General features: G+C 37.1%; 1 protein-coding gene across 1 annotated transcript in view; it reads left to right on the top strand.

Annotated features, from left to right (window-relative positions):
- The window catches only part of LOC104996162 (chromosome unknown open reading frame, human C1orf141), a 45,242-nt gene extending 19,513 nt beyond the window's left edge, over nt 1–25,729 (top strand). The window contains exons 4-8 of the mRNA XM_010850292.1: nt 3,334–3,446; nt 14,676–14,743; nt 17,421–17,560; nt 22,364–22,517; nt 24,741–25,729. Of these exons, the coding sequence (XP_010848594.1) occupies nt 3,334–3,446; nt 14,676–14,743; nt 17,421–17,560; nt 22,364–22,517; nt 24,741–25,328 (1,063 nt within the window). The 3' untranslated portion in view covers nt 25,329–25,729. The remainder of the gene's footprint in view (nt 1–3,333; nt 3,447–14,675; nt 14,744–17,420; nt 17,561–22,363; nt 22,518–24,740) is intronic.
- Nucleotides 25,730–26,359: the final 630 nt, after the last annotated feature.

The following is a 26,359-nucleotide window of genomic DNA, read 5'->3' as shown; positions in this document are numbered from 1 at the left end:
TTTAATAAATAATTCTTAGTAATTACATTAATTAAACAATAATGTTTAATTAATAAATATTTTAATATTTATTTTATATAAATATATTTATTATATTATTTATAATAAATATAATAAATTTATTATATTATTAGGTAAATAAAATTTTACCTAATAATGTAATATTAGGTAATAATATAATATTAAAATGATATAATAAATATTTACCTATTATAAATATTTATTGCTGCTGCTAAGTCGCTTCAGTTGTGTCCGACTCTGTGGGACCCCATAGACAGCAGCCCACTAGGCTCCTCTGTCCCTGGGATTCTCCAGGCAAGAACACTGGAGTGGGTTGCCATTTCCTTCTCCAATGCATGAAAGTGAAAAGTCAAAATGAAGTCACACAGTCGTGCCCGATTCTTAGCGAACCCATGGACTGCAGCCTACCAGGCTCCTCCGTCCATGGGATTTTCTAGGCAAGAGTACCGGAGTGGGGTGCCATTGCCTTCTCCAATAAATATTTATTAGGTAAATATAAATAAATATTTACCTAATAATATAATAAATTATTATACCTAACATGAGATACATGTTCTTATGTAAATACATGTTATTTGTCCATACTAGTATACCTAACTATTGTGGAAGTATTTGTCAATGATATTTTTATGTAAGAACATGAGATACAAATTTAAATGTTTTGAAAAGAACAGATTAATTATTTTACAAAGATTAAATGATTGTTTACTGAAAATCCTAAAGAGAATAAACTGAAAACTCACTGCAGGTTATAAGATTTTAAGAAAGTTCAATGAAAATTTACCAAAACAATTTATACATTCAACAAATACTTATTACACAGGTACTATGTGCCAGTCACTCTCTTGGGTGCTAGGAATACAACAGTGACCTAAACAAAGACCCTATCCTCAATTTACATTCTAGGATAAGGTTCCCAAACTAAATAATAAATCAACATATAATGTAAATTTACTAGTGACAAATGCTATGAAGAAAAATACAGTAAATTAATGGAATTAGGATTGATAGGGATTACTTTAGATGGGAGAGGATGAAAAAAGACCTTTCTGGAAAGGTGGAAATTTGAGTAGAGACTTATGAAATATATCACTTATGATTTGGGTGAGTAAGCCTCTCAATATATAGGGGGAGAATACTACAAGCAGAGGACAGAGCAAGGGCCAAGGTCCTGAAGTAGGAGCTCAAGTTCCTTTTCTTAAACCAAACAGCCAGAAAACTCACTCTGCTTCCATGTTGAGGGGAGGGGTGAAGGGATGCACAGAGAGGCCTGGAAGGGGCATTCAATGGAAACTCATCTACTTAGAAATATAAGAATTGAGGAAAGTTTCTGTCTTTCAATGAGAATTTTGAATTTTATTCAGTGTGACGGGAAATGGTAGGAGGGAAATGACAATCTCATTTACATTTTATGAGTGTCATCATGGGTTGTATTGGGACCATTGGGTGCAAGAGAGATAGCAGACAGAGCAGACAGAAGAAGGCTAGAGATGTGGAGTAGTTCAGATGAGACATGAAGGGGCCTTGGAACTAGGACAGACGTGATGAGGAAAGAAGCTGTTCGATTTGGAATGTGTTTCAAAGAAAGATCCAGTGAGATTTGTTGAGATACCAGGAATGGGAAATGAGAGAAACAGAAGTCAAAGATGACTGCAGAATACACTTGAAATCTGAAAGAATTGGTATAGACCATCTTATTTATGAAGCAGAAACAGAGTCACAGATGTAGAAAACAAATATACGGATACCAAGGGGGAAGGAGGGGTGGTGGGAAGAATTGAGAGGTTGGGATTATATACACTATTGATCCTGTGTGTGATGTGGATAACTAGTGAGAACATACTGTTTAGCATATGGAACTCTATTCAGTGGTCTTTGGTGACCTAAATGGGAAGTAAATCCAAAAAAAGAGTGGATATATGTATATGCAGGCTTCCCCAGTGGTTCAGTGGTAAAGAATCCGCCTGAAAGGCAGGAGACACAGGAGACGAGGGTTCAGTCACTCAGTCAGGAAGATCCCCTGGAGGAGGGCATGGCAACCCACTCTAGTATTCTTGTCAGGAAAAATCCCATGGACAGAGGAGCCTGGCGGGCTGTGGTCCATGGGGTTGCAAAGAATCAGACATGACTGAAGCAATTGAGTATGCACACACAAGTATTGTGTGGCTGATCCACTTTGCTGTACAATAGAAACTAACACAAAACTGTAAAGCAACTATATTCCAATAAAGGGAGAAGGCCCTGGCACCCCACTCCAGTACTGTTGCCCGGAAAATCCCGTGGATGGAGGAGCCTGGTGGGCTGCAGTCCATGGGGTTGCAAAGAGTCAGACACGACTGAGTGACTTCACTTTCACTTTCCACTTTCATGCATTGGAGAAGGAAATGGCAAACCACTCCAGTGTTCTTGCCTGGAGAATCCCAGGGACGGAGAAGCCTGGTAGGCTGCAGTCCATGGGGTCGCACAGAGTCAAACATGACTGAGTGACTTGGCAGCAGGATACTCCAATAAAAACTTTAAAACAGACAGAAATGGACTTGAGTGCAGAATTTGGGCCTAACCTTCTGGTTGAATGGAATTGAGAAAACCTGGGTGAGAAAGAGATTGGGAAGGAAGTGAAAGCAAACATTTGGTTTTGAATATAGGTTTGAAATTCCCATGATACATCTAACTGAAGAAGTCATAAATCTGGAATTCAGGGAAGAGTTTGGGGTCTGTACTAAAATCTGTAAAATAGCAATCTATAGATAATATTTAAAGGTGGAGGACTAGATGATATTAATTAGAGATGAGTGTCTGAGGTCTAAGTCATAGTATTTAAAGGTCAGAATTACCATGAATTATATGGTAGTATTAACTTCCTTACATACCATCAATAGTCAAAGAATTTAGAGGATAAAGTTTTTGTTCACAATAAACAGGTGTCATGATCCTATCTGGTATACTGTTCTGGAACCTGAACTGACCCTAAATCCATATCCCACTGCTTGACTAGAGTTGGCAGTGTTCCTAATATTTAATTTAACACATTTCTAAGGTATTTTTCTAAAAGGGTCAATATAGCTTTTGAACAGTAGTTTCCTGAGTGCCCTCAATCCTGTAACACCAGCAGTTTTCTCTATTTCTTTCTTACTAATATTTTCAGTTTCTGCTTAATCAGTCCCTATCTTTTACACTGTACTATAATATATTAAAACAATAACATTCAAATTTATATAACTGGGACTTGACTACATTTCTTCAGATGTATTTTTTAAGTTATTTTATAAGTTTTCTGATTATTTTAATTTAGATTAATTTTCTTTCTTTCAGATATGTCTCCTTCAAAAATATGCCTGAACATAAAAAAAGTGATTTTCAAAACTCAAATTTAAGACCACCCTTTTTGCCAACAAATATAAAAACTCAGGAAATCAAGTCAATAGGTAATGTTTTGTGTAACATATTTGGCTCTCTTTTGATGTATTGAATGCTTTTATTTACTACTTTATTATTTATTAGTTTGTCTTATAGTTCTTAAAATTTGTCTTATAAGTTCTTACAATTTGATGCTTCTGTTGAAAGCATTTGCTTGAAAAGGCTTGTGAAAGATTTCAGTGAGCTATCCAGAAGGATTCCCTAGGAGAAAGAGATAATAAATATCAGAATAGGCAATTTGTACAATTCACAAAAAATTCATATTTTTATGTTTATTTTGCTAGAAAGAAAATCTTTGGATTTCCTTTCAACTCAATCCTGAATTTTCTTATTATTTTTTAAAAAACCACTCAAGTCTGGACATCTTGTTTAGTAGAAACTTACTTTATAGGGACTGTAAAAGAATTCACTTTCCTAAAAACTTAAGGAATCTGTAAGCTAGGAACCAGCATTTTAGCTCCTCAGAGAATTTGGGTGTTTCATGTCATCTTTGTTGTTCTTTCTCTAACATTGTCAGAAAAACGTCTAATTGTGTCATTCTCATCAACAACCTTGACTGAGACGCCTTGCTTCCATGTTGTCCATTTGCCTCATTTCTGTTACTCTTCATAATCTGATTCCTCAGAAGATTTGTTTACATATGCTGCCTCTACTCCTTCAACTTTTGTTCAAACTTCAACCTGCTGCAATTTGTTTTTTGCCTCTACCATCCTACTGAAGCTACCCTGAATTAGGGTACCAATGATCTCCATGTTGCTAAATCCAAAGCATTTTTGTTTTCGTTCTCTTCCACTTCTCAATACCAGTGTAGTTAGTTCGTCACTCCCTCCTTCTTAAAACTCTGTTTTTCTGCTATCTCACCTCTTCTCAGTCTCTCTTCTAAATTTCTCTTCTCCATCCTTAAGGTACTGTATTTGCTGAGAGCGCAATCTTGAGCCTGCCTCTGTTTCTACACTGTCTCCTCTTAGGTAATCTAATCCAGTCTTATAGTTTAAAATACCGTAGAAATACCATTAAATCCTTCATTTGTATCTCAGTCCAGACTAATCCTCTGAAGAACAGATGCCCATACTGAACTGCATATTTGATATCTCCACTTAAACTTCTCACTACATCTTAAATCTAATATCCAGAACTGGTCTCATGACTCCTTATCCTAACTGCCCTTGAAAACTTTCTCCCATTCCCCCTGCCCCTCAACAGCATTCCATTCTCAGTACTTTGATCAAAGTGCAGCAGGTTACTCCAGTCTAAAACCTAGAAGCCAGGCCCTCTGTGGAGGTTCAGTGGTTAAGACTTCGCCTTCCAGTGCAGGGGGTGAAAGTCTGATACCTGGTCGGGGAGCTAAGACACATGCCTCACAGCCAAAAAACCAAAACATAGAACAAAAACAATATTGTGACACATTCAATAAATGCTTTTAAAAAATGATCCACATAAAAAATCTTTTAAAAATAATAAAATAATAAAGCCCCCTAGAAGCCATCCTTCATCTCCCCTTTCCTTCCTCTCCAAAGTTCAATACATCAACAAGTTATTTTCATTCTAACTCATCTTGAATTAATCTATTTTCACTGTTTCTGCTATCACCACTGTAATCCAAATCATCATTTTTGTGTGTCAACTATAGTGGATTGCTGACAGGTATTTCTTCTTTCATTCTTGCCTTCTTTCTAATCAATTTCCTTCTTTTTTTTGTTAAACCATTTTAAGTTATGAAATAGCATACATTATAAAAACTGAATATAGCACAAAATATGCAGTGTAACAATCAATTATAAAAATAAACACCTATATAACCATATTGCAAGTCAAGAAATAGACCATTGCCAACATCCCATAAAACCATTTGACCTTTTCCAAATCACTTTTCCCTTCCTTGTCCTTGGGGGTTACTACTGTCTTGATTTCTGTAGTCATCACTTCCTTTTCTTTACATTTTTACCATCTATTTTTTGAATCTCTACAAAATATAGTTTGCTTTGTTTTTACTGTACATGAATGTAATCATGCCATATGCATTCATTTGTATTTTCTCTTTCTTTCTTCTTAGCCTTGCTTGTAGCATTCACTCACATTGTTGTGTGGAGGTATAGTTCTTTCATTTTCATTGTTGTTAAGTATTCCATTGCACGACTATATCACTGTTTATCCATGCCACTCTTGAAATTTGGGGATTTACTTTGCCATTGCTATGCTGAAATGAATGTTTTTTTATGCAGCCTGCTGCATTTGTGTAAAAGTGTCTTGAGAGCGTATATCCAGAATTTACATTACCGGGAATGCTTATCTTCAACAATAGATGATGACTACTTTCATCATATATTGGATGATGGTAAAAGTGTTTTAACCAACTTATGCTCTCATCAGATTTGTGAGGGTTCTTTTTGTTCTGCCTTCTAACACTTGAAATTGCCAATTTTTCATTTTAGCAATCTACTAGGTATTTAATAGTATACCATTATGGTTTATTTGTATTTCTGTGACGACTAGTAAGTTTGAAAATTTTTTCATAAACTATTGACAAATTGGATTTATACTTTTGGAAACCATCCAAGTTTTACCTTATTTTAAATTTAGTTTTTTGCTCTTTTCTCCTTGATTTTTAAATGTATTCTTTTTACTCATTCTTTGTTTTTTTTTTTTTTTGAACATAATAAAATTTCTTTATAGAAGATTTGAGAGTATAGAAAATATGTTGGTTTTGTGTATTGTGAATATATTCATCTTTTCTGTGAGTTTTCTTTTCTTTCTCTTTATGTTGTCTTTTTCATGAATGGGAATTCTTCTACTTTAATAAGGTCAAAAATACAAAATCTTTCCCTGTTTGATAAGTACTTTTTGTTCCATATCAAATAAATCTTTTCCTACTTTGTGGTCCTGAATATCTTTTGCTACTTACCTATCAATAACCTCAGATATGCAGATGACACCACCCTTATGGCAGAAAGTGAAGAGGAACTCAAAAGCCTCTTGATGAAAGTGAAAGTGGAGAGTGAAAAAGTTGGCTTAAAGCTCAACATTCAGAAAACGAAGATCATGGCATCCAGTCCCACCACTTCATGGGAAATAGATGGGGAAACAGTGGAAACAGTGTCAGACTTTATTTTTCTGGGCTCCAAAATCACTACAGATGGTGACTGCAGTCATAAAATTAAAAGACGCTTACTCCTTGGAAGGAAAGTTATGACCAACCTAGATAGCATATTCAAAAGCTGAGACATTAGTTTGCCAACAAAGGTTCGTCTAGTCAAGGCTATGGTTTTTCCTGTGGTCATGTATGGATGTGAGAGTTGGACTGTGAAGAAGGCTGAGCGCCGAAGAATTGATGCTTTTGAACTGTGGTGTTGGAGAAGACTCTTGAGAGTCCCTTGGACTGCAAGGAGATCCAACCAGTCCATTCTGAAGGAGATCAGCCCTGGGATTTCTTTAGAAGGAAAGATGCTAAAGCTGAAACTCCAGTACTTTGGCCACCTCATGCGAAGAGTTGACTCATTGGAAAAGACTCTGATGCTGGGAGGGATTGGGGGCAGGAGGAGAAGGGGACGACAAAGGATGAGATGGCTGGATGGCATCACTGACTCGATGGACGTGAGTCTGAGTGAACTCCGGGAGTTGGTGATGGACAGGGAGGCCTGGCGTGCTGCGATTCATGGGGTCGCAAAGATTCAGACACGACTGAGCAACTGATATGATCTTGCAAAAGATTTTAGTTCTTCTTTTTACCTTTAAGTCTAAAGTCTACCTGGAATTACATTTTGAGTGAAGTAAAGGTCAAATCTGGATTCCCAGGTGGTGCAGTGGTAAAGAATATGTCTGCCAATGCAGGAGATGCAGGAGACACAGGTTTAATCACTGGGCCCAGTCACTGGGTCAAGAAGATACCCTGGAAGAGGAAATGGCAACCCACTCCAGTATTCTTGCCTGGGAAATCCCATAGACCAAGGAGCCTGGCGGGCTACAGTCCAGGGGATTGCAAAGAGTCAGATACAACTGAGCATACACACACATCCCAAGGGTCAAATTTAGTTTTTGTTCTTGTGAATACCCAGCTATTCCAGAATGATATTAAAAAGGATTTTCTTTCCCTAATGCTCTGGACTCTGTTCTGGAGCTCTTATTCTGTTTCATTAAATTATTTATCCATTTCAATATAAATACCATACAACATTAATTTCTATAGCTTAAAATAACCCTTGATATCTGGTAAAGCAAGTCTTCCCACCTTGTTCTTCAATAGTATCATGATTTTTTTCTGTTTTCCATTATGATTTCTTCTTCTGGCCCATTAGTTATTTAGAAGTTATATCTTAATTCAAAAATAAGAGGCTTTTCTAATTATCATTTGGTTATAAGTTTTTAGCACAATTACACTGCAGTTTGAGGATATACTCCATAGAATTTCAGTCCTGTTTAATTAGTTAACACTTGCATTTTCACCCAGTACGTGGTCAATTGTTGGAAATGCTCAGTATGTGCTTGAAAATAATGTATATTCTGCAGCTATTGGGTGCAGTTTTCTATATATATCTTTTAGGTCAAATTTCTTCATTGTGTTTTTCAACTCTTCTATATCCTTAATGATTTTTCTGCTTGCTTGTTCTGTCAATTGCCAAGAAATTTCAGACTTATTGACTTTTCCTTGTATCGAATTTTGCTTTAAAGATCTTTAATATTATTTTATCAAATTTTGCCTTAAAGATCTTTAATATTATTTTGGCTGTCTTATTAATTGTCTAAAATTTTAGAATTATTACATATTTCTAGTGTATTGAATCTTTTTAAATTATGAAGTGATTATCTTATTATCAAAAATTGCTATAGTTACCCCTGCTTTTTTTTGGCTAACATTTACATGATATACCTTTTCCATCATCTTGTTACCATGATTTCTGTAATGTTATGTTCTATCTCTGATATAAGAGACATCTCTTGTAAACATCAAATTGTTAGATTTTAAAATCTACTCTGTAATCTTTGTTTTTGAAATGGAGCACTTAGTCTATTTGAACTTAATGTAACTACTCATATCTTTGGATTTAAATCTGCCATCTTATTTTGTTCTTTCTGTCTCTCTTGTTGATTCTTTTTCAGTCCTCTTATGTCTTATTTAGGACTGAGTTTTTTAAATTTAAACTTTTCTCCTTTACTAATTTGGAAGTTAGGTACTCTTTTTCTATACTGTAAATGATTATCCTAGAAATTACAGTGTTCATCCTTTCAAGCTATAGTGTTACCCTCCTTCTGAACAATAAAAGAATCTTAGAACATGTTAATTATTTTACTGCCATACTGAGTTTTGTGTTATTACTGAAGTCCAAAGTCTCACCTAAATATCTTCTAAATCAGCTGTGAGGAGACTCAGTATGATTGCTCCTAAGGTAAAATTCGTCTCCAGCTTGAACCTGTGGAATCAAACAAATTATGTGCTTCCAAAATACAAGACGGGACAGGAATGGGACAGACATTCTCATTCCTAAAGGGAGAAATAGGAAAGAAGAAAGGAGTGTTAGATCCGAAAAACGTTGGCAACCCACTCCAGTGTTCTTGCCTGGAGAATCCCAGGGATGGGAGAGCCTGGTGGGCTGCCGTCTACGGGGTCTCACAGAGTCGGACACAACTGAAGTGACTTAGCAGCAGCAAGACAAACTTTGAGATACTAAGGCTCAAGAATAATCCTGTTTGGCTTCATGCTCTGCTTTCCTGAGCAACCAGGGCAAAGGTCTTGCTCTCAAAACTGCTGGGTAGAGGAGGGTCACATCTCTCCCACCACCCCCCTGGGACCCTGGTAGGCCAGAATTCCATCCCCAGGACTTTATCTAGTGGGAGTGTAGTGTTGGCCTCCTCCCAAGGGTTTGGCAGGCAGAAACTGAGGCTGGCCTGACGATCTCTGAGTCACCTTCATAATCTTTCTTCCCTTGTTTTAAGGAATAACATATATTTGCAGTGGATTGCTCTGTGGTCCTATCCTGTAAAAGCCAAGAAGTCTGACAGCCTTTCTTCATTTTGTCCTGTCTTTATCCCTTTCATTTCAAACTGGCAGTGTCTTTGCTGGGATGTCTGATTAGGTCCATGTTTCACCCCCATGCTAATCTCCTTAACTATCAGATGTGCACCACATCCTTAAAGTTCTCTTTTGAGCATGTTTTCTCATTTTTGTAATATGAGAATTTTCTAAATTTGTAAGTTCTGATTCCTTTTGCTTAACGATTTTGCCTTCAGTTCATTTCTCTTGTCTTGCATTTTACTTCAGGCAGCCAGGAGAAACCAAGACTCTTATTTAACACTTTGCTTAGATATCTCAGCTATCAAATTTCATCACTCACAAGCTCTACTTTCCACAAAAAACTACAATATAAACACAATTCAACCAAGTTCTTTGCCACTTTTTAACAAAGATTACCTTTTCTCCAGTGCTCCTCATTTCTGTCTAAGACCCCGTCAGGATGGCCTTTACCGTCCATATTTCTGCGTTTGGTAATTCATGTATTTTCTATTAAAAATGGAAGTCTTCTCTACAGCTCTCTTCTCTCTTTCTGATTTCTTAACAGAATTGCCTCTAAAATCTCTTCATGGCTGTATTGGCTTCTTCTAGGATGCACCTCAGAGCTGTTTCAACCTCTACTCCGCTAGCCAATTCCAAAGGTGCTTTTATATTTTTTGGTATTTGTTACAGTATCTCTCAGTCCCCAGTTCTCTCTTTAATTAGGCTACTATAGCAGACTACTGTAAAGTGAGAGACTTAAAACAACAAATGTTTATTTCTCACAGTTCTGGAGGATGGAAGTTTCAGATCAGGGTGCCAGTAGAGTCCGGTTCTGGTAAGAGCCTTTTTGGTTTGCAGATAATCACCTTCTTGCTTTATTCTCACATGGTGGAGAGAGAACATTAATCTCACCACGGGCATTCTACCCTTATCTCCTCAGTTCAGTTCAGTTCAGTCACTCAGTCATGTCCGACTCTTTGCAACCCCATGAATTGCAGCATGCCAGGCCTCCCTGTCCATCACCAACTCCCAGAGTTCACTCAAACTCATGTGCATCAAGTCGGTGATGCCATCCAGCCATCTCATCCTCTGTCGTCCCCTTCTCCTCCTTCCCTCAATCTCTCCCAGCCTCAGGGCCTTTTCCAATGAGTCAACTCTTTGCATGAGGTGGCCAAAGTACTGGAGTTTCAACCTCAGCATCAGTCCTTCCAATGAACACGCAGGACTGATCTCCTTTAGGATGAACTGGTTGGATCTCCTTGCAGTCCAAGGGACTCTCAAGAGTCTTCTCCAACACCACAGTTCAAAAGCGTCAATTCTTTGATGCTCAGCTTTCTTCACAGTCCAACTCTCATATCCATTTATGACCATTGGAAAAACCATAGCCTTGACTAGATGGACATTTGTTGGCAAAGTAATGTCTCTGCTTTTGAATATGCTATCTAGGTTGGTCATAACTTTCCTTCCAAGGAGTAAGCGTCTTTTAATTTCATGGCTGCAATCACCATCTGCAGTGATTTTGGAGACCCCCAAAATAAAGTCTGACACTGTTTCCCCATCTATTTCCCATGAAGTGATGGGACCAGATGCCATGATTTTCATTTTCTGAATGTTGAGCTTTAAGCCAACTTTTTCACTCTCCTCTTTCATTTTCATCAAGAGGCTTTTTAGTTCCTCTTCACTTTCTGCCATAAGGGTGGGGTCATTTGCATATCTGAGGTTATTGATATTTCTCCCTGCAATCTTGATTCCAGCTTGTGCTTCCTCCAGCCCAGCATTTCTCATGATGTACTCTGCATATAAGTTAAATAAGCCATGCCATGTGGGGCCACCCAAGACGGCCAAATCATGGTGGAGAGGTCTGACAGAATGTGGTCCACTGGAGAAGGGAATGGCAAACCACTTCAGTATTCTTGCCTTGAGAACCCCATGAACAGTATGAAAAGGCAAAATGATAGGATCCTGAAAGAGAAACTCCCCAGGTCGGTAGGTGCCCAATATGCTACAGGAGATCAGTGGAGAAATAACTCCAGAAAGAATGAAGAGATGGAGCAAAAGCAAAAAGAATACCCAGTTGTGGATGTGACTGGTGATAGAAGCAAGGTCCAATGCTGTAAAGAACAATATTGCATAGGAACCTGAAATGTTAGGTCCATGAATCAGGCAAATTGGAAGTGGTCAACAGGAGATGGCAAGAGTGAACATCGACATTCTAGGAATCAGTGAACTCAAATGGACTGGAATGGGTAAATTTAACTCAGATGACCATTACATCTACTACTGCGGGCAGGAATCCCTCAGAAGAAATGGAGTAGCCATCATGGTCAACAAAAGAGTCCGAAATGCAGTACTTGGATGCAATCTCAAAAACGACAGAATGATCTCTGTTTGTTTCCAAGGCAAACCATTCATTCAAAATCACGGTGATCCAAGCCTATGCCCCAACCAGTAAAGCTGAAGAAGCTGAACAGTTATATGAAGACCTACAAGACCTTCTAGAACTAATACCCCCCAAAGATGTCCTTTTCATTATAGGGGACTGGAAGGCAAAAGTAGGAAGTCAAGAAACACCTGGAGTAATGGGCAAATTTGGCCTTGGAATACAGAATGAAGCAGGGCAAAGGCTAATAGAATTTTGCCAAGAGAATGCACTGGTCATAGCAAACACCCTCTTCCAACAACACAAGAGAAGACTCTACAGATGGACATCACCAGATGGTCAACACTGAAATCAGGTTGATTACATTCTTTGCAGCCAAAGATGGAGAAGTTCTATACAGTTAGCAAAAATAAGACCGGGAGCTGACTGTGGCTCAGATCATGAACTCCTTATTGCCAAGTTCAGACTGAAATTGAAGAAAGCAGGGAAAACCATTAGACTTTCAGGTATGACCTAAATCAAATCCCTTATGATTATACAGTGGAAGTGACACATAGATTTAAGGGACTAGACCTGATGGACAGAGTACCTGATGAACGATGGACAGAGGTTCACGACATTGTACAGGAGACAGGAATCAAGTCCATCCCCATGGAAAAGAAATGCAAAAAAGCAAAATGGCTGTCTGGGGAGGCCTTACAAATAGCTGTGAAAAGACAGGAAGCAAAAAGCAAAGGAGAAAGGAAAGATGTACTCAATTGAATGCAGAGTTCAAAGAATAGCAAGGAGAGATAAGAAAGCCTTCTCCAGCGATCAACGCAAAGAAATAAAGGAAAATAAAAGAATGGGAAAGACTAGAGATCTCTTCAAGAAAACTAGAGATACAAAGGGAACATTTCATGCAAAGATGGGCTCAATAAAGGACAGAAGTGGTAGGGACCTAACAGAAGCAGAAGATATTAAGAAAAGATGGCAAGAATACACAGAAGAACTGTACAAAAAAGATCTTCACGACCCAGATAATCACAATGGTGTGATCACTCACCTGGAGCCAGACATCCTGGAATGTGAAGTCAAGTGGGCCTTAGAAAGCATCACTATGAACAAAGCTAGTGGAGGTGATGGAATTCCAGTGGAGCTATTTCAAATCCTGAAAGATAATGCTGTGAAAGTGCTGCACTCAATACGCCAACAAATTTGGAAAACTCAGCAGTGGCCACAGGACTGGAAAAGGTCAGTTTTCATTCCAATCCCAAAGAAAGGCAATGCCAAAGAATGCTCAAACTACCGCACAATTGCACTCATCTCACATGCTAGTAAAGTAATGCTCAAAATTCTCCAAGCCAGGCTTCAGCAATACGGGAACCGTGAACTTCCAGATGTTCAAGCTGGTTTTAGAAAAGGCAGAGAAGCCAGAGATCAAATTGCCAACATCTGCTGGATCATGGAAAAAGCAAGAGAGTTCCAGAAGAACATCTATTTTTGCTTATTGACTATGCCAAAGCCTTTGACTGTGTGGATCACAATAAACTGTGGAAAATTCTAAAAGAGATGGGAATACCAGACCACCTGACCTGCCTCTTGAGAAACCTATATGCAGGTCAGGAAGCAACAGTTAGAACTGGACATGGAACAATAGACTGGTTCCTAATAGGAAAAGGAGTACATCAAGGCTGTATATTGTCACCCTGCTTATTTAACTTATCTCCTCATCTAAACCTTAATTACCTCCCAAAGGCCCACTTCCCCAAACCAACACATTGAGAACTATAACTTCAACATATGAATTTTGGGAGGAACGCAAACATTCAATCCATGGCAACTACTCTATCTATTGATAAATTATACCTCCCCCTAATGCTATTTCTCACCAAAATCTATGTCACAGCATGCATCTCAATTGTTCACTCTTTTCTTTATTTAATTCTTTTCGGCATTATCCACTAAAATGTGTGCATCATTAGGCAGAAATCACAATTTCAGAGTCCAACACCAGTTTCTGGCACATTGAGGTCATCTACAAATAATTGTTGATCGAAGGAATAGCAGATGTAAGTTTGTTACATCTGTTATCTTATTTAATCCTCACAGCATCCCTGTTACATAAGTACTATTGCTTCCACTTAACAGAAGGGGAAACTAAGACTCAGAGAGGGAAATGATTTTTCTGAAACTAATTAACTCACAAACAGGAAAGTAGTTTCTGATCCCAGGCTCTGCTGCTGTTGCTGCTGACAGAAGCAAGCTTCAGGTCTGGGACTCTCTGCTGCTTGATCTCTTCATCATGTCCAACTCCTTGCAATCCCATGGACCACAGCTCACCAGGCTCCTCTGTCCATGGGATTCTCCAGGCAAGAATACTGTAGTGTGTTGCCATGCTCTCCTCCAGAATATCTTCCTGACTCAGGGATTGATTCTGTGTCTCCTGCAAACCCAAGAAGTCCCAGGCTATCTTCCTCCAAAGTCTGTATGCTTGACCCTACATTATACCTACTTTTTAAAAAATCTGTTAAATGATAATCCAAATTAGGAAAATTCCTAATTGGAGTTGGGGGATTCATGTTGAAGGCAATAATTCTCTTTTCAAAGAAATTAATGAAGAGATTGATTTGACTATCAAGTATGATTCTATTTAGAAATCAGTTTTTTCCTAAGAAAATAGAGCTTTATTATTATGTAACAGTAAGTAACTGAAAGTTATATTCTGTTAATAGAAATTTGTTTTAAAAGAAAATTATTCTAGAATATATTTAGTTCTAACAAGCTGCATTTCCAAAAATATTTACAAGTAGAGAAAATGGTTTGTTGAGTTAAATTAGAAGTAATCTAATAATATAGAAATATCATTTATGTTTGGATTTGTTTCTTTAGAGCCAGTAGAAGAATATCTAAAATCAAGATCTATTAGATCTTTTCATTATCTTAAGGATATACCTGAGGTAGGTTTAATTTGTATACTTACAGTTATTTAATAGAAATACAGATTATCTCTAATAGTTTTATGCATTTTTCTACAAATCTGAAATTCAAATGAATTTTAAGATTCAGAAGGACAAAATTTTAAATGATTTCACCTCTTATATTATGTAAAACTTTAAATATGGAAATAATAAAGAAAATAATATATTTGTTTTACAGGCAATACAGTAAAAATTATTTATTGAATGTGTGAAGCACTAGCATTTCTCATAAAGTCTGTTAAGACAGGCCTCATAGAAAACTACATACATAACTTAACTATTTTATTTTAATTTAGAATATGAAAATATGCATCCATTTGTTAATCTTTTGATATGTAGCCAAGACCATTTTTGTTATAGTTATTTAGCTCGTAGAATTACAATAATGATGATTATATTAGGTTTAGAAACAATTCTATTGGGAAATTTTTTTTTTAATTTGTTTTACTGAAGTATAGCTTGTTTTCAATGTTGTGTTAATTGGTGCTGTATAACCAAGTGATTCAGTTATACCTACATATACATTCTTTTTCATATTCTTTTGCATTATGGTTTACCACAGATATTGAATATGGTTCTCTTGCCACACAGTAGGACCTTGGTGTTCATCCATTCTACATATGTGGTGCTTGCATGCTTATTTGCTTCAGTTGTGGCTGACACTTTGTGACCCTATGCACTGTAGCCTGCCAGGCTCCTCTGTCCACGGGATTCTCCAGGCAAGAATACTGGAGTGGGTTGCCATTCCCTCTTCAAGGGGATCTTCCTGATCCAGGGATGGAACCCACCTCTCCTGTATCGCAGACAGATTCTTTACCCCCTGAACCACCTAGGAAGCCCTATTCTACATATAATAATTTGCATCTGCTAAGTCCAAACTCCCAATTCATCCCTCCCCAACACCTCTCCCTCTAGGCAGCCCCAAGTGTGTTCTCTATGTCTGTAGTAACAACACTACTGACTCTCGCTGACTGCTTGAGCAGAGGTACACAGGCATCCTGTAAAGTGCCCAACCAGCATTGACCATTGAACATGACTGGAAATCATTCAGGTTTTATTAGAAAAAGAAATTAATACAGAGAGTCATCAAAGGAAATTCAAAAAGAGTCTCTTAGGTGTTAATTATTATTAACACAGTTTATTGCAAACATGGAGAATGAAACATGAAGAAATACATACTTTGCACCATAATTAATAACAAATTATCATTTTGTTGGATAGTTACTGCTTTTTATAATTTTAAAAAATATTGATAAAATACAGTGTCTGGATTATTAGTTTTATCCTATTGACATGTGGCTAATAAGAGCACTAAGTCCTTCCACCCATTCTTCCTGTTCTAATTTCCTCTTTGCAGAAGCAATCAAGTTTAATCTTTGGCGGTTTCAATTCCTTTTATGATTAACTATGATTCTAAAGAATGAGCTTCTACTGCTATTTTTTTTATTTATCAATTTTAAGCAGTATTGGGGCTTCCCTGGTGGCTCAGAGGGTAAAGCATCTGCCTGCAATGCAGGAGACCTGGGTTCGATTCCTGTGTCGGAAAGATCCCCTGGAGAAGGAAATGGCAATCCACTCCAGTACCCTTGCCTGGAAAATCCCATGGATGGAGAAGCCTGGTAGGCTACAGTCCATGGGGTCACAAAGAGTCAGACACGACTGAGCAACTTCACTTTAAGCAGTGTTTACTACATAATCAAAGACAAAAATTTGAATTAGCTTGTTTATACTGCTCTACATCTCACCTCTCTCCCTCTTTCCTCTTCTGGATCTATGATAGTTGCTTTTCTGCTTCTTCTATTTTAACTTTTGTACCTTGAAATAGTATATCTAAATATGTTCTTCTTTCCTATTAACTGTAACCAATAACTCCTGATTTCTCTTGCACATCACATGAAAGATCTTAGCATGTTTAGCCTTTCCTCCACACCATCTTCCCTAGGTCAAGTGTATATTTATTCTTATATTTTGAGGTTAATGATTATATTCATTTTTCAACTCTGATTAAGCCTTTATATTTTGCCTGTAGGTTAATTCTAAAACTAAAAATACTACAATCAGAACTTATTATTATATTTTTTAAACTGTTTATTGTAGAATAAAGTAATGTGCTAGAATTGTGTTTCTTCTCATTGAGTACATTATTCTCCATCAGTTACTAAAAAATAATGCCATTAGTTTCCTTCATGGTTAGACCTTGACTGTCTTGTGTACTTTTTCTGGAATTCCTAGTTGCCTTTCTTTTTTCTTGTGGCAAATAATAATAATAGTAAAAATCTATATAGTACTTGAGAGTGCCCAGCACTATTCAAATATGTGTATATATCCCAGGTGGCTCAGTGGTAAAGAATCCGCCTGCTAATGCAGAAGACTTAGGAGACACAAGTTCGATCTCTGGGTTGGGAAGATCCCCTGGAGTAGGAAATGGCAACCCACTCCAGTGTTCTTGCCTGAAAAACTCCATAGACAGAGGAGCATGGCTGGCTACAGTCCATGGGGTTACAAAGAGTTGGACAGACTGAAGCAACTTAGTGCATACAGCTATTTGTTATCATAGTTAGATATACCAAATGTGAATAATCAAGTAAAAAGTATTTATCAATATAGACATGGAAAAATAATTTCTAAAATAGTTTCTCCTTTTCTTCATGTGTAGACAGAATATGCTAAGCCCTTCCAGGAATTATATTCACAGCATAGACACCAATGTAGAAGAACATTGTGTTCTACAGTCTTTTCTTCTGTACCCAGCAATCAGTCTAATGCATACAAGAAAGAAGAAGACTCTATTTACAGGTATAGATATTGTGTGTTTATACTGAAATAACTGAAACTTAACTGCATCTAAGTTTAAGATATAAACCTTAAGAAACCTTTAACCAAGAAATAGCAGTGTCTAATCATATGACACATTATTTTGCTGCTTAATAACATCTGAAGACTCTCTATTCCAAAAATGGTAAAGTCTAGATTCCTGAGTATGGCATATAATATCTTTCCAGCCGTGTATTCTGTCCTTTACTGATTCTAATCACAATGAATAAATAGTCTGTTCCAACAGCTATGTGATTTGACCCATTCTATTCTCTATGCTTAGAACATACTTCTCCACCTGATAGATTCCTATTTATCTTGAATCGTCTCAGATAGCAAGAAGTCCATCAGTAAGGCAGCTCCAGGTTAACTCAGGTATTTAGTGATGTCATCGCATATGCAGCTTCTCAATCCTCCTCAGTTGTCTCACCAAGTAGTTTGTCCTTCTAGCCTTGCTAGATAAGGTGTCTTTATCTTATAAAATGTCCTACAGCCTTGCCATATAAGATGGTGACTGCTATTCAACAAAACTGGAAACAACACCCAATGAAAAAGAGATAAGCTCTTTGACTCTTTTGTAAGAATGAGGAAAATGCTCTCCAACGCCATCTAGAAGACCTCCTCTGGTGTCTCCTTGGCTAGAAAAGCTTCATGCACCCATACCTAAAACCCAATAAATCAGGGGGTTTGGGGGAGAATGGATACATGTATATGTGTGGCTGAGCCCCTTCACTGCTCACCTGAAACCATCACAATATAGTTAATTAGCTATACCCCTAATACAAAATAAAAAGGTTTTAAAAATAAAAATTAAAAACTAATAAATAAATGATTATCTGCTTTTAATATGATCCACAGTATGAAATATTAATACTTTTTATATTACAAAGATTGATGTCTTTATCTATGGAGCAGAAGATTCAGATTCATAGATCCCTAAGTATTTGTCTTTCTACTAGTTGAAATTGATTGCAGTATTTTAGTGCTTTGAATAGTTACTACTAAGGATCTATGTGACACACTCTCTTCTACTTTTTAAGATGTTGGTCAGGAGATGCTAAATTGATTTAGTATCTGAACTGATGGGTTGTAGGTCACATTTTGAAAAGCACAGCCTTAGAGTATTCAAGATTCATTCGCTTGATTTAGGAAGGAGCCCAACCTCCCTCGGAGAAAAATGAATAGGATCAGAGTTCTGTTAGCAAAAAAAAAAAAAAGTGGGTGGGGGGAGTCTTAAGTAGGCAACCCTCTGTTTACCAGTTATCCTTTAAGATTCTACTGAGATATCACATTCTCTCTGAAGTATTCCTTAACAGCAGTGGCAGACTGTTCTACTCTTTCAGGAAAGCAAATTTCTCTTTATAAAATTTCTTGAGTCTCTCTACAGAAGAAGTGTTGTATTCTTTTATCAAAGTGCCAAATTAAGACTTCTGGGAAAGTTGACAACCTACATACAGGTTTATCCTGGCTAAAGTAAGTAACAAAAAGAAGAAAAATAGAGAAGAAAAATTCATTTACTTGAAACTAGAACAGTTTATCTCAAACTCAAAGAAAATCTGCTATGTATTACATATGAAAGTCTGAAAAGACTACAGAAGTCAATGCACAATTCCTGTTCTATAAAAAAGGAGGGGGGGAATATTGAAGGAGCCAGTAGTAAATATTCTGAAAATACTTCTGTTAAGCACCATTCCCCTACCCAGCCCTGACTCCCACCACAAACACACTCACACACTCAAAGAAAAAGGTTTATAAACAATGATGAATCATATGAATATGGGAAATCTTCCCCTTTGGGATCCCTTTCCTCACTGTAAATCACAGCACTCCAAGTCTGTGTTAGCAGTATTTTTAAGATTGCTTTGGATATTCTCAGTTAGGGAGAAAACCTCCTAACTTGGAGGAACAAGGTCTTGAAAAGAGAATTGGTAACAGAAGAGACCAGATACAATTTTTTAGGAATCATCTTTGCAAGTGTGAGTAATAGCCACCTAGATACTGTTTAAAAAAAAAAAAAAAAAATGCCCCCATCCAACAGTCCAAGAGCCATGCAGTCATTCTTTGATTGAATTCCTCACCAGACTGAGTTGCTTACCCCAAGAGAGAGGTAAAAAACTGGAACTCAGTGGCAACTCACCTGTAAATGGACAGAGAACCCACCACTACTACCAAATTAGAGTCATTGAAGAGGTTTCACAAAACATTCAGTGCACAGGAAAATTTCCTCATGATTTTTCAGGGCTCCACGTCCTTCAGCAGTTTACTCAGATAGCTGAATGCCCAAACTGATAATATAAAGTAAAAATATCTGGATTTACCTGTTAATTTTTAAGGAGAGAATTTAATAATATTCAGGTAAACAGAGAGAACATCCCAAGAAAATATACCCCTATTATTTGGGGGATAATATCAAGGCCAGATTAAAGTGTCCTGATTCAAAGGTAAGTAGATGAAAAAAATAAAAACAAAACATGGCCCCTATCAACAATTCTACAACAAACAAAGGAAATAATTTAAAATATGGCTAATGGCTACATTTTGACAAAACGTGTAACCCATGACACAGGAGAAAAGTTAGACAATAATTGCTTCATGTGCTCAAGAAATCAAAGAAAATAAAGATCCTATGAAATAAGATTTGAAAATACAAAAGATAATTGCTGAGGATGAAATGGTGCTATCAGAGTTAACAATATTTTTAAGGAAATAAGTAGTGATGATGCAGAACTGACAGATATATTAAAAATAGTAGAGTAGAATAAACATGGAATAAGCCAAACTGAGGATCTAAAGAGCAAGTTTAGGAAAATCGCATGCAATGCAATATGAAAGGATAAAAATATGATTGGATTAGACAAGATAGTATATTAACAGAAGAGAAAAGATATCCAACATGGAGATAATTGGTGTAAAGAGGAAAACAGGACAGACTGAATGAACTGACTTTAATATACTGTGGCAATTTGTTGTGCTCAGAGAGTTATAGGTGTGCTGAAATCTTTAAGGCACTTAAAGATTGCTCAGGCGGCTCTATGGTAGCCAGGCTATGAGTGTCCTCAAGTGTTTATCCTGGTGTACTGAACAAAGAATATTAACTAAAATGTCACTATGTGGAAAAAAGGGAAACATTGCATAGAATACAAACTACTTGAGAGCAAGAGAAAAAGCTGAATTTACTGCTTACAACATGTGTGTCTGGGAACATATTTAAGAAAGTAGAGAAATGCTGGAGTGGCCAGCAGTCATATTTGGAAGAGTTCAATCTTGGACACTTTATTCACGCCAAGTGGCAAGACCTAACTGACCATTTGCATATGCTAAATGACCTCTCTCTGTGCCAAGTATTTAACCATCTGAGGCTTCCTACTGGGCTTCCCTGGTGGCTCAACTGGTAAAGAATCAGCCTGCAATGCGGGATACCTGGGTTCAATCCCTGCATTGGGAAGATCCCCTGAGGAAAGGAACAGCTACCCACTCCAGTATTCTGGCCTGGAGAATTCCATGGACTGTATAGTCCATGGGGTCGCAAAGAGTTGGACACGACTGAGCAGCTTTCACTTTCACTGACTAATGATGAGTTTACGTATTAGAGAGATTTGCAAATTCGGGAATGCCTTTCTGCAACAAAAATCTCCAGACCTGTTTTATGTTTGATCTGTCTTAGCCAAACATTAGATTCTTTATCTCAGTCTTTTCCAGTTCTATTTTGTTTATTTGTTTTTACTAAACAGCTGCTACAGATCAAGCATGAAACCAAGTACTTTGTATGTTATTTTTCAATGTAAAATATTTTATACAAAATATTTTGTAAATACCATAATACATATGTACCTTTTATGAAAATCTTTTAAAATTTCAGCTCAAACTGGGAAAAAAAAAAAAAACCTAGGGAATCACTTGAATTGTTTGGTCACTCAGAAGATTATGTTATTGGAGCAAAAATTCACAGCCACTTTAGGTTTAAAACAGCTCTTCTGTTTCTTTCTATGATGGTATCTGAGCGAGGGACTCACTGGACTTTGTGACATTGAGAAAAAGGTATTTGGCCAACGATCTTGGTCAGTGCCTTTGGACTGCTGGCCTCATTTCTAGATGTTCTGTGGCTACTGACACTTGTGGTTCATGAACTTACAGCCTATTCTCTCTGAACTTGGATAGGGTCCACTCTCAGGTATCATTAGAACAGTAGAACTCAGTGAGTTCCTGTTGTGTCTTCATCTGTTCTTAGACTGTCTGTTTATACCTCACCCAAGGGAAGCCTTTGCTGCGGCTTACCCCTGTGATAGTAAGCTTGTTGGCAAGCCTAATCCAGGTGTTCATGTCACTTCTGGACCCATGGAGATCTGGAATGAAAGCTATTCTGCCTGACCACATCATTTCATCCTGATAATAAAGCTAAGGTGACCCTGTGTTGGCAGGAAGCTCCCGGAAAAGAACTATTGTCCCAGAATCTCAACAAGATGTGGCACATATACCTGTCTTCCTCTGCTGGTCTCCTCAACCTACATAATGTACTTCCTCCCCACTCAAAAACCAAAGAGACACACGTATTACTGCCTTGCTTCCACCCCTGCTTTTGCTTTTTTCTAACACAAACCAAGCAGCAAATGATGGTCTTATCAGGTTGAAAGTATGGCAGGGGATCTGAGGGAGATATTAGCAGCAGTTATTTTGAGGAATGGATTAGATAGACAAGAAGGGATAAGCTGAAACCAGTCCTATAAACATTTATGCTGAACTTCTACTCATTTTCAGAATAAAATCTTCTGATTTCAATTATTTTAGTACAAAAGAAAATGAATCCATCAGAAATGATCAACGAAATGAGTATTCAGTAAGACAGAAAAGCCTGCTCCCATTGTGCTTTGAGGATGAACTGATAAAGCCAGATGCCAAGATAATCGACATTGGTCTGGTAAAGACAGTAACTTCTCACACGGTAATAAAAACATCTATTTATATTACTGTTCAGTAAACTTATGTATTATTACTACTTGTAGGCATATCGTATCCTAGTGACCAGAATCTTTGATAAATTCTTCTTACCTTTTGGCTTCATATTCTGAAGTGACAACAACATGGATTCTTAATATTCTTTTTAGAACCTCCATTCCCAACCAGAGGATTCCTTGGCACCAGCTGAAAAATTTGTGTTTTCCTTTTATGAAGGATTTATCAAATTTTCTTGATTATAAAAGAAATATAAAACAAAGATGGTGTTTTTTTTTAATGAGTTGATTATGTTTCACTTCTCTATCAATGTATTCTATTTCAACCAGAAGAAGCTTTTATTAAAGGTGATTTGGTAGCTCACAGTCTCTAGGAATGCTGGACAGACAATATGGCTGGAAGGCTATCCAATCAGGACTCACCCTATTACAGCCACAGCTTGCTCTACTGGGGCCCATGCTCTTGTCACAGACAAAAGAAGTTTACAATTCTGATGCTGGGCAGTAGACACTGCTTCTAAGAACTTTGCCCACTGCTGCCTTTCAGCTAGCTGTATCTATCACCAGCCTCACTAGAACAGTTTTCGCAATGCCTGCTTTTCACAGTGCTTGCTTTTTCTGAACTGAAGACTGTCTTAAGTGTATCCAAGTGGCAGAGCCTAGGCCACATGCCTATGCCCTAATCTTAAGGGAAGCTGATAAAGCGAGTTTTTGCCTCTACCTAAGGGTACATTCGGAGAAGGCAATGGCACCCCACTCCAGTACTCTTGCCTGGAAAATCCCATGGATGGAGGAGCCTGGTGGGCTGTAGTCCATGGGGTCGCTAAGAGTCGGACACGACTGAGAGACTTCCCTTTCATTTTTCACTTTCATGCATTGAAGAAGGAAATGGCAACCCACTCCAGTATTCTTGCCTGGAGAATCCCAGGGACGGGGGAGCCTGGTGGGCTTCCGTCTAAGGAGTAGCACAGAGTCGGACACGACTGAAGCGACTTAGCAGCAGCAGCAAGGGTACATTGGGCTTCCCTGGTGGCTCAGTGGTAAAGAATCTGCCTGCAATACAGGAAATGAGAGTTCGATCCCTGGGTCAGGAAGATCCCCTGGAGAAGGAAATGGCAACCCACTCCAATATTTTTCCCCCGGAAATCCCATGGACAGAGGAACCTGGCAGATTGCAGTCCTTGGGGTCACAAAGAGTCAGACAGACTCAGGGACTGAACATGTATGCAAGGGTACATTCCCTAAGGTACTGGACAGACCAAAAATTTGACAAACCTCTACTACTGTGGCTAAATAGGTAACACTGGCATCACTGGTGGATTAAAAAACTAGATCTTTTGTCATTTTTTTCAGTAATCATAAGTATTAATATGCCTTTCACACTTAGGTCATTAATATACAATTAGATGATCATTAATTTCTTACTTTGTTAATTATATTTCTAAAAGAAAAGTAGCAATCATTGACTTAAAGTTTACAAACTAAATACTGGTAATATTTATATTTGATGAGTAATCTGTGGATTTAATTTTTTTATCTTATAATGGAAATGTGTAAGAGAGTTCAGTGAGTAGATCATACATACAGATTTTGCTACTACTGTGTGATAAAAATAGTCTATTTTTAAGTCAATCTACTACTTTGGCTCTTTTATTTCACAGATGTAATATATTGAGCACTTTTTATTGTGCTAAATTGTGCTATATGTTGGGATACAATAACGAATGTAAGTCTTTTAAAGAAAATTTTACACTTTCTGAATTTATTAGGATATTCAGACTTTGTAATTTTGGCTTATAATCAGTTATGTAATCAGTTTCTTTTGATCTTTGACTCAATCTATTGTTTGGTATGCTGCTTATTTCTGGGCATGGAAACCTAAGAAATGCCAGGACAATGTTCCATGCTACCAAATGTCATATTACCCAGTGACAGCACCAAACATTTCTTTACATCTCATGCTATTTCAGAAAGAATTTTAGGAGGCCAGAAGTTCAGATTTTACCCCTAACATTGCAACAGAGTACTAAGAGAAGGAAGTGTATAACACACAAGGACATCTTTTTGTTAGGTTTAAATACTATTATTGCTTATAGTAAAAACTTCTATGTAGTTACTTTTAGAATATTTTGCCATTTTATTTTATGTTTTAAACTACTTAGCCTTCTTGCCTCAATAGACAGATAACAAAGACTCTTTTCCTTAATCCACAGGGGAAAAATGATACAAATCCCATAATGTTCCATGAGGCTGGATATGTACAAATGTTACTTTTGACAAAAAATAGGCTTCCTCCCCATTTTATGAAAAATGGAAATGGCAGCCCATATGAAAGATCAAATGTTGTTTTACAAAGAAATTGTGAAATGCTTAAATCTGTAGCTAGAGATCAATCTATTACTCCTTCCAAAACCCAAAGAACTCTGCCTACAACACAGAAGAAAGACATACCAGCAATATCTTTTAAAGTCAGCGATAGGGTTGTAGATGATAAACTAAGGAAGAAAACTAGGAAGCAGACATTCGAAAACATATCTTGGGATAAACTCTATAATTTTTCACAGACATTTTCTAGCTTAACAAAAAAATTTGTGGGTTTCCTTGATAAAACTGTTATTCAAGAAATGAGTGCTAAAACTGGAAAATTTGAAAAAATGTTTTCTACAGTAAAACCAGTGAGCGAATTCAGTGCCTCACCTTTCAAATATTACTCAAAGCCTTCAAGAAATATACTCAAAGTCCATAAAATAAATAATGTAACACCATTGGATGATTTGTTAAACTTGTCAAGTAAAAAATAAGCACCTCATAAAATATTGTTTATTCAGCATTTTGGGGGTAACAAGAAGCAAATAACAAAGTTAGAAGATCACAGAAGAAATTCTTGTCTAAATGGTAATATTCTAGTGGATGGTAGAAGAGAACAAAGCATAGAAGTTGAAATTACAAACCAACAGTGATATAACATTTTTAGTAAATAAGAGGATAAAATTAGGAAATAATGATCACCAAGAGGAACTAGTTCTGAAATTTCTCTTATCTCAATTAGATTACTCAGTCATCAGCATTCCTACAGTTAAGTATGATTCAAGACCAAGAATGGTATAGACTGACTCTGGATATTTGCTATTGGAAGCCAAATAACATCAAAAACTTTGTTCCATAACTGGATATCAAATAAAACAATATACCATTAACTTGATAGATGTGGAATTAATTGTATAAAAGCATTTTAGATAATTGATGGAAACTATTACAATATTATATTAGCAATTCATGAAATTAAAAGGCTTTTCAAAATTTCAAATATCTTTTTGTTAGTAAATGTTGAAACTTCTTTACTATATATAATGCCTTTATCAAGTGTGACTTTGACTTTTTTCTGAATTGTTAAACAATTTAAAAGCACAACTGATCCTTAGTAACTAAATAATTTTGGTAGTAAATCCTATGAAAGATTGAAAATTTTAAATCAGTTGCTATTCTATTTATTCATTAACTTCTCATTAACTCAAACAGTAAAAAAGCAGAACTCAGAAACAAGTCGCATTTCAGGAGTTCATTGGTAATCTACTTGTTTAAGGACTTTTCTTTTTTAAAGTCCTAACTGTTAGCACTGGAGGAGAAGTGGGTTAATTAGAAGCATTTCAGTTAAAGGAAGGTTTTGGAGGTCTTTCGGAAACTTTCCGGAGAAGGCAACAGCACCCCACTCCAGTACTCTTGCCTGGAGAATCCCAGGGACAGAGGAGCCTGGTGGGCTGCCGTCTATGGGGTCGCATAGAGTCGGACACAACTGAAGAGACTGAGCAGCAGCAGCAGAAGCAGCGGAAAC

This window comes from Bison bison, unplaced genomic scaffold (assembly GCF_000754665.1).
Source record: "Bison bison bison isolate TAMUID 2011002044 unplaced genomic scaffold, Bison_UMD1.0 scf7180017864290, whole genome shotgun sequence".
Classification (NCBI taxonomy): domain Eukaryota; kingdom Metazoa; phylum Chordata; class Mammalia; order Artiodactyla; family Bovidae; genus Bison; species Bison bison.
Note: the sequence above shows the minus strand (reverse complement) of the source record. Positions and strands in the feature narration are given on the sequence as shown.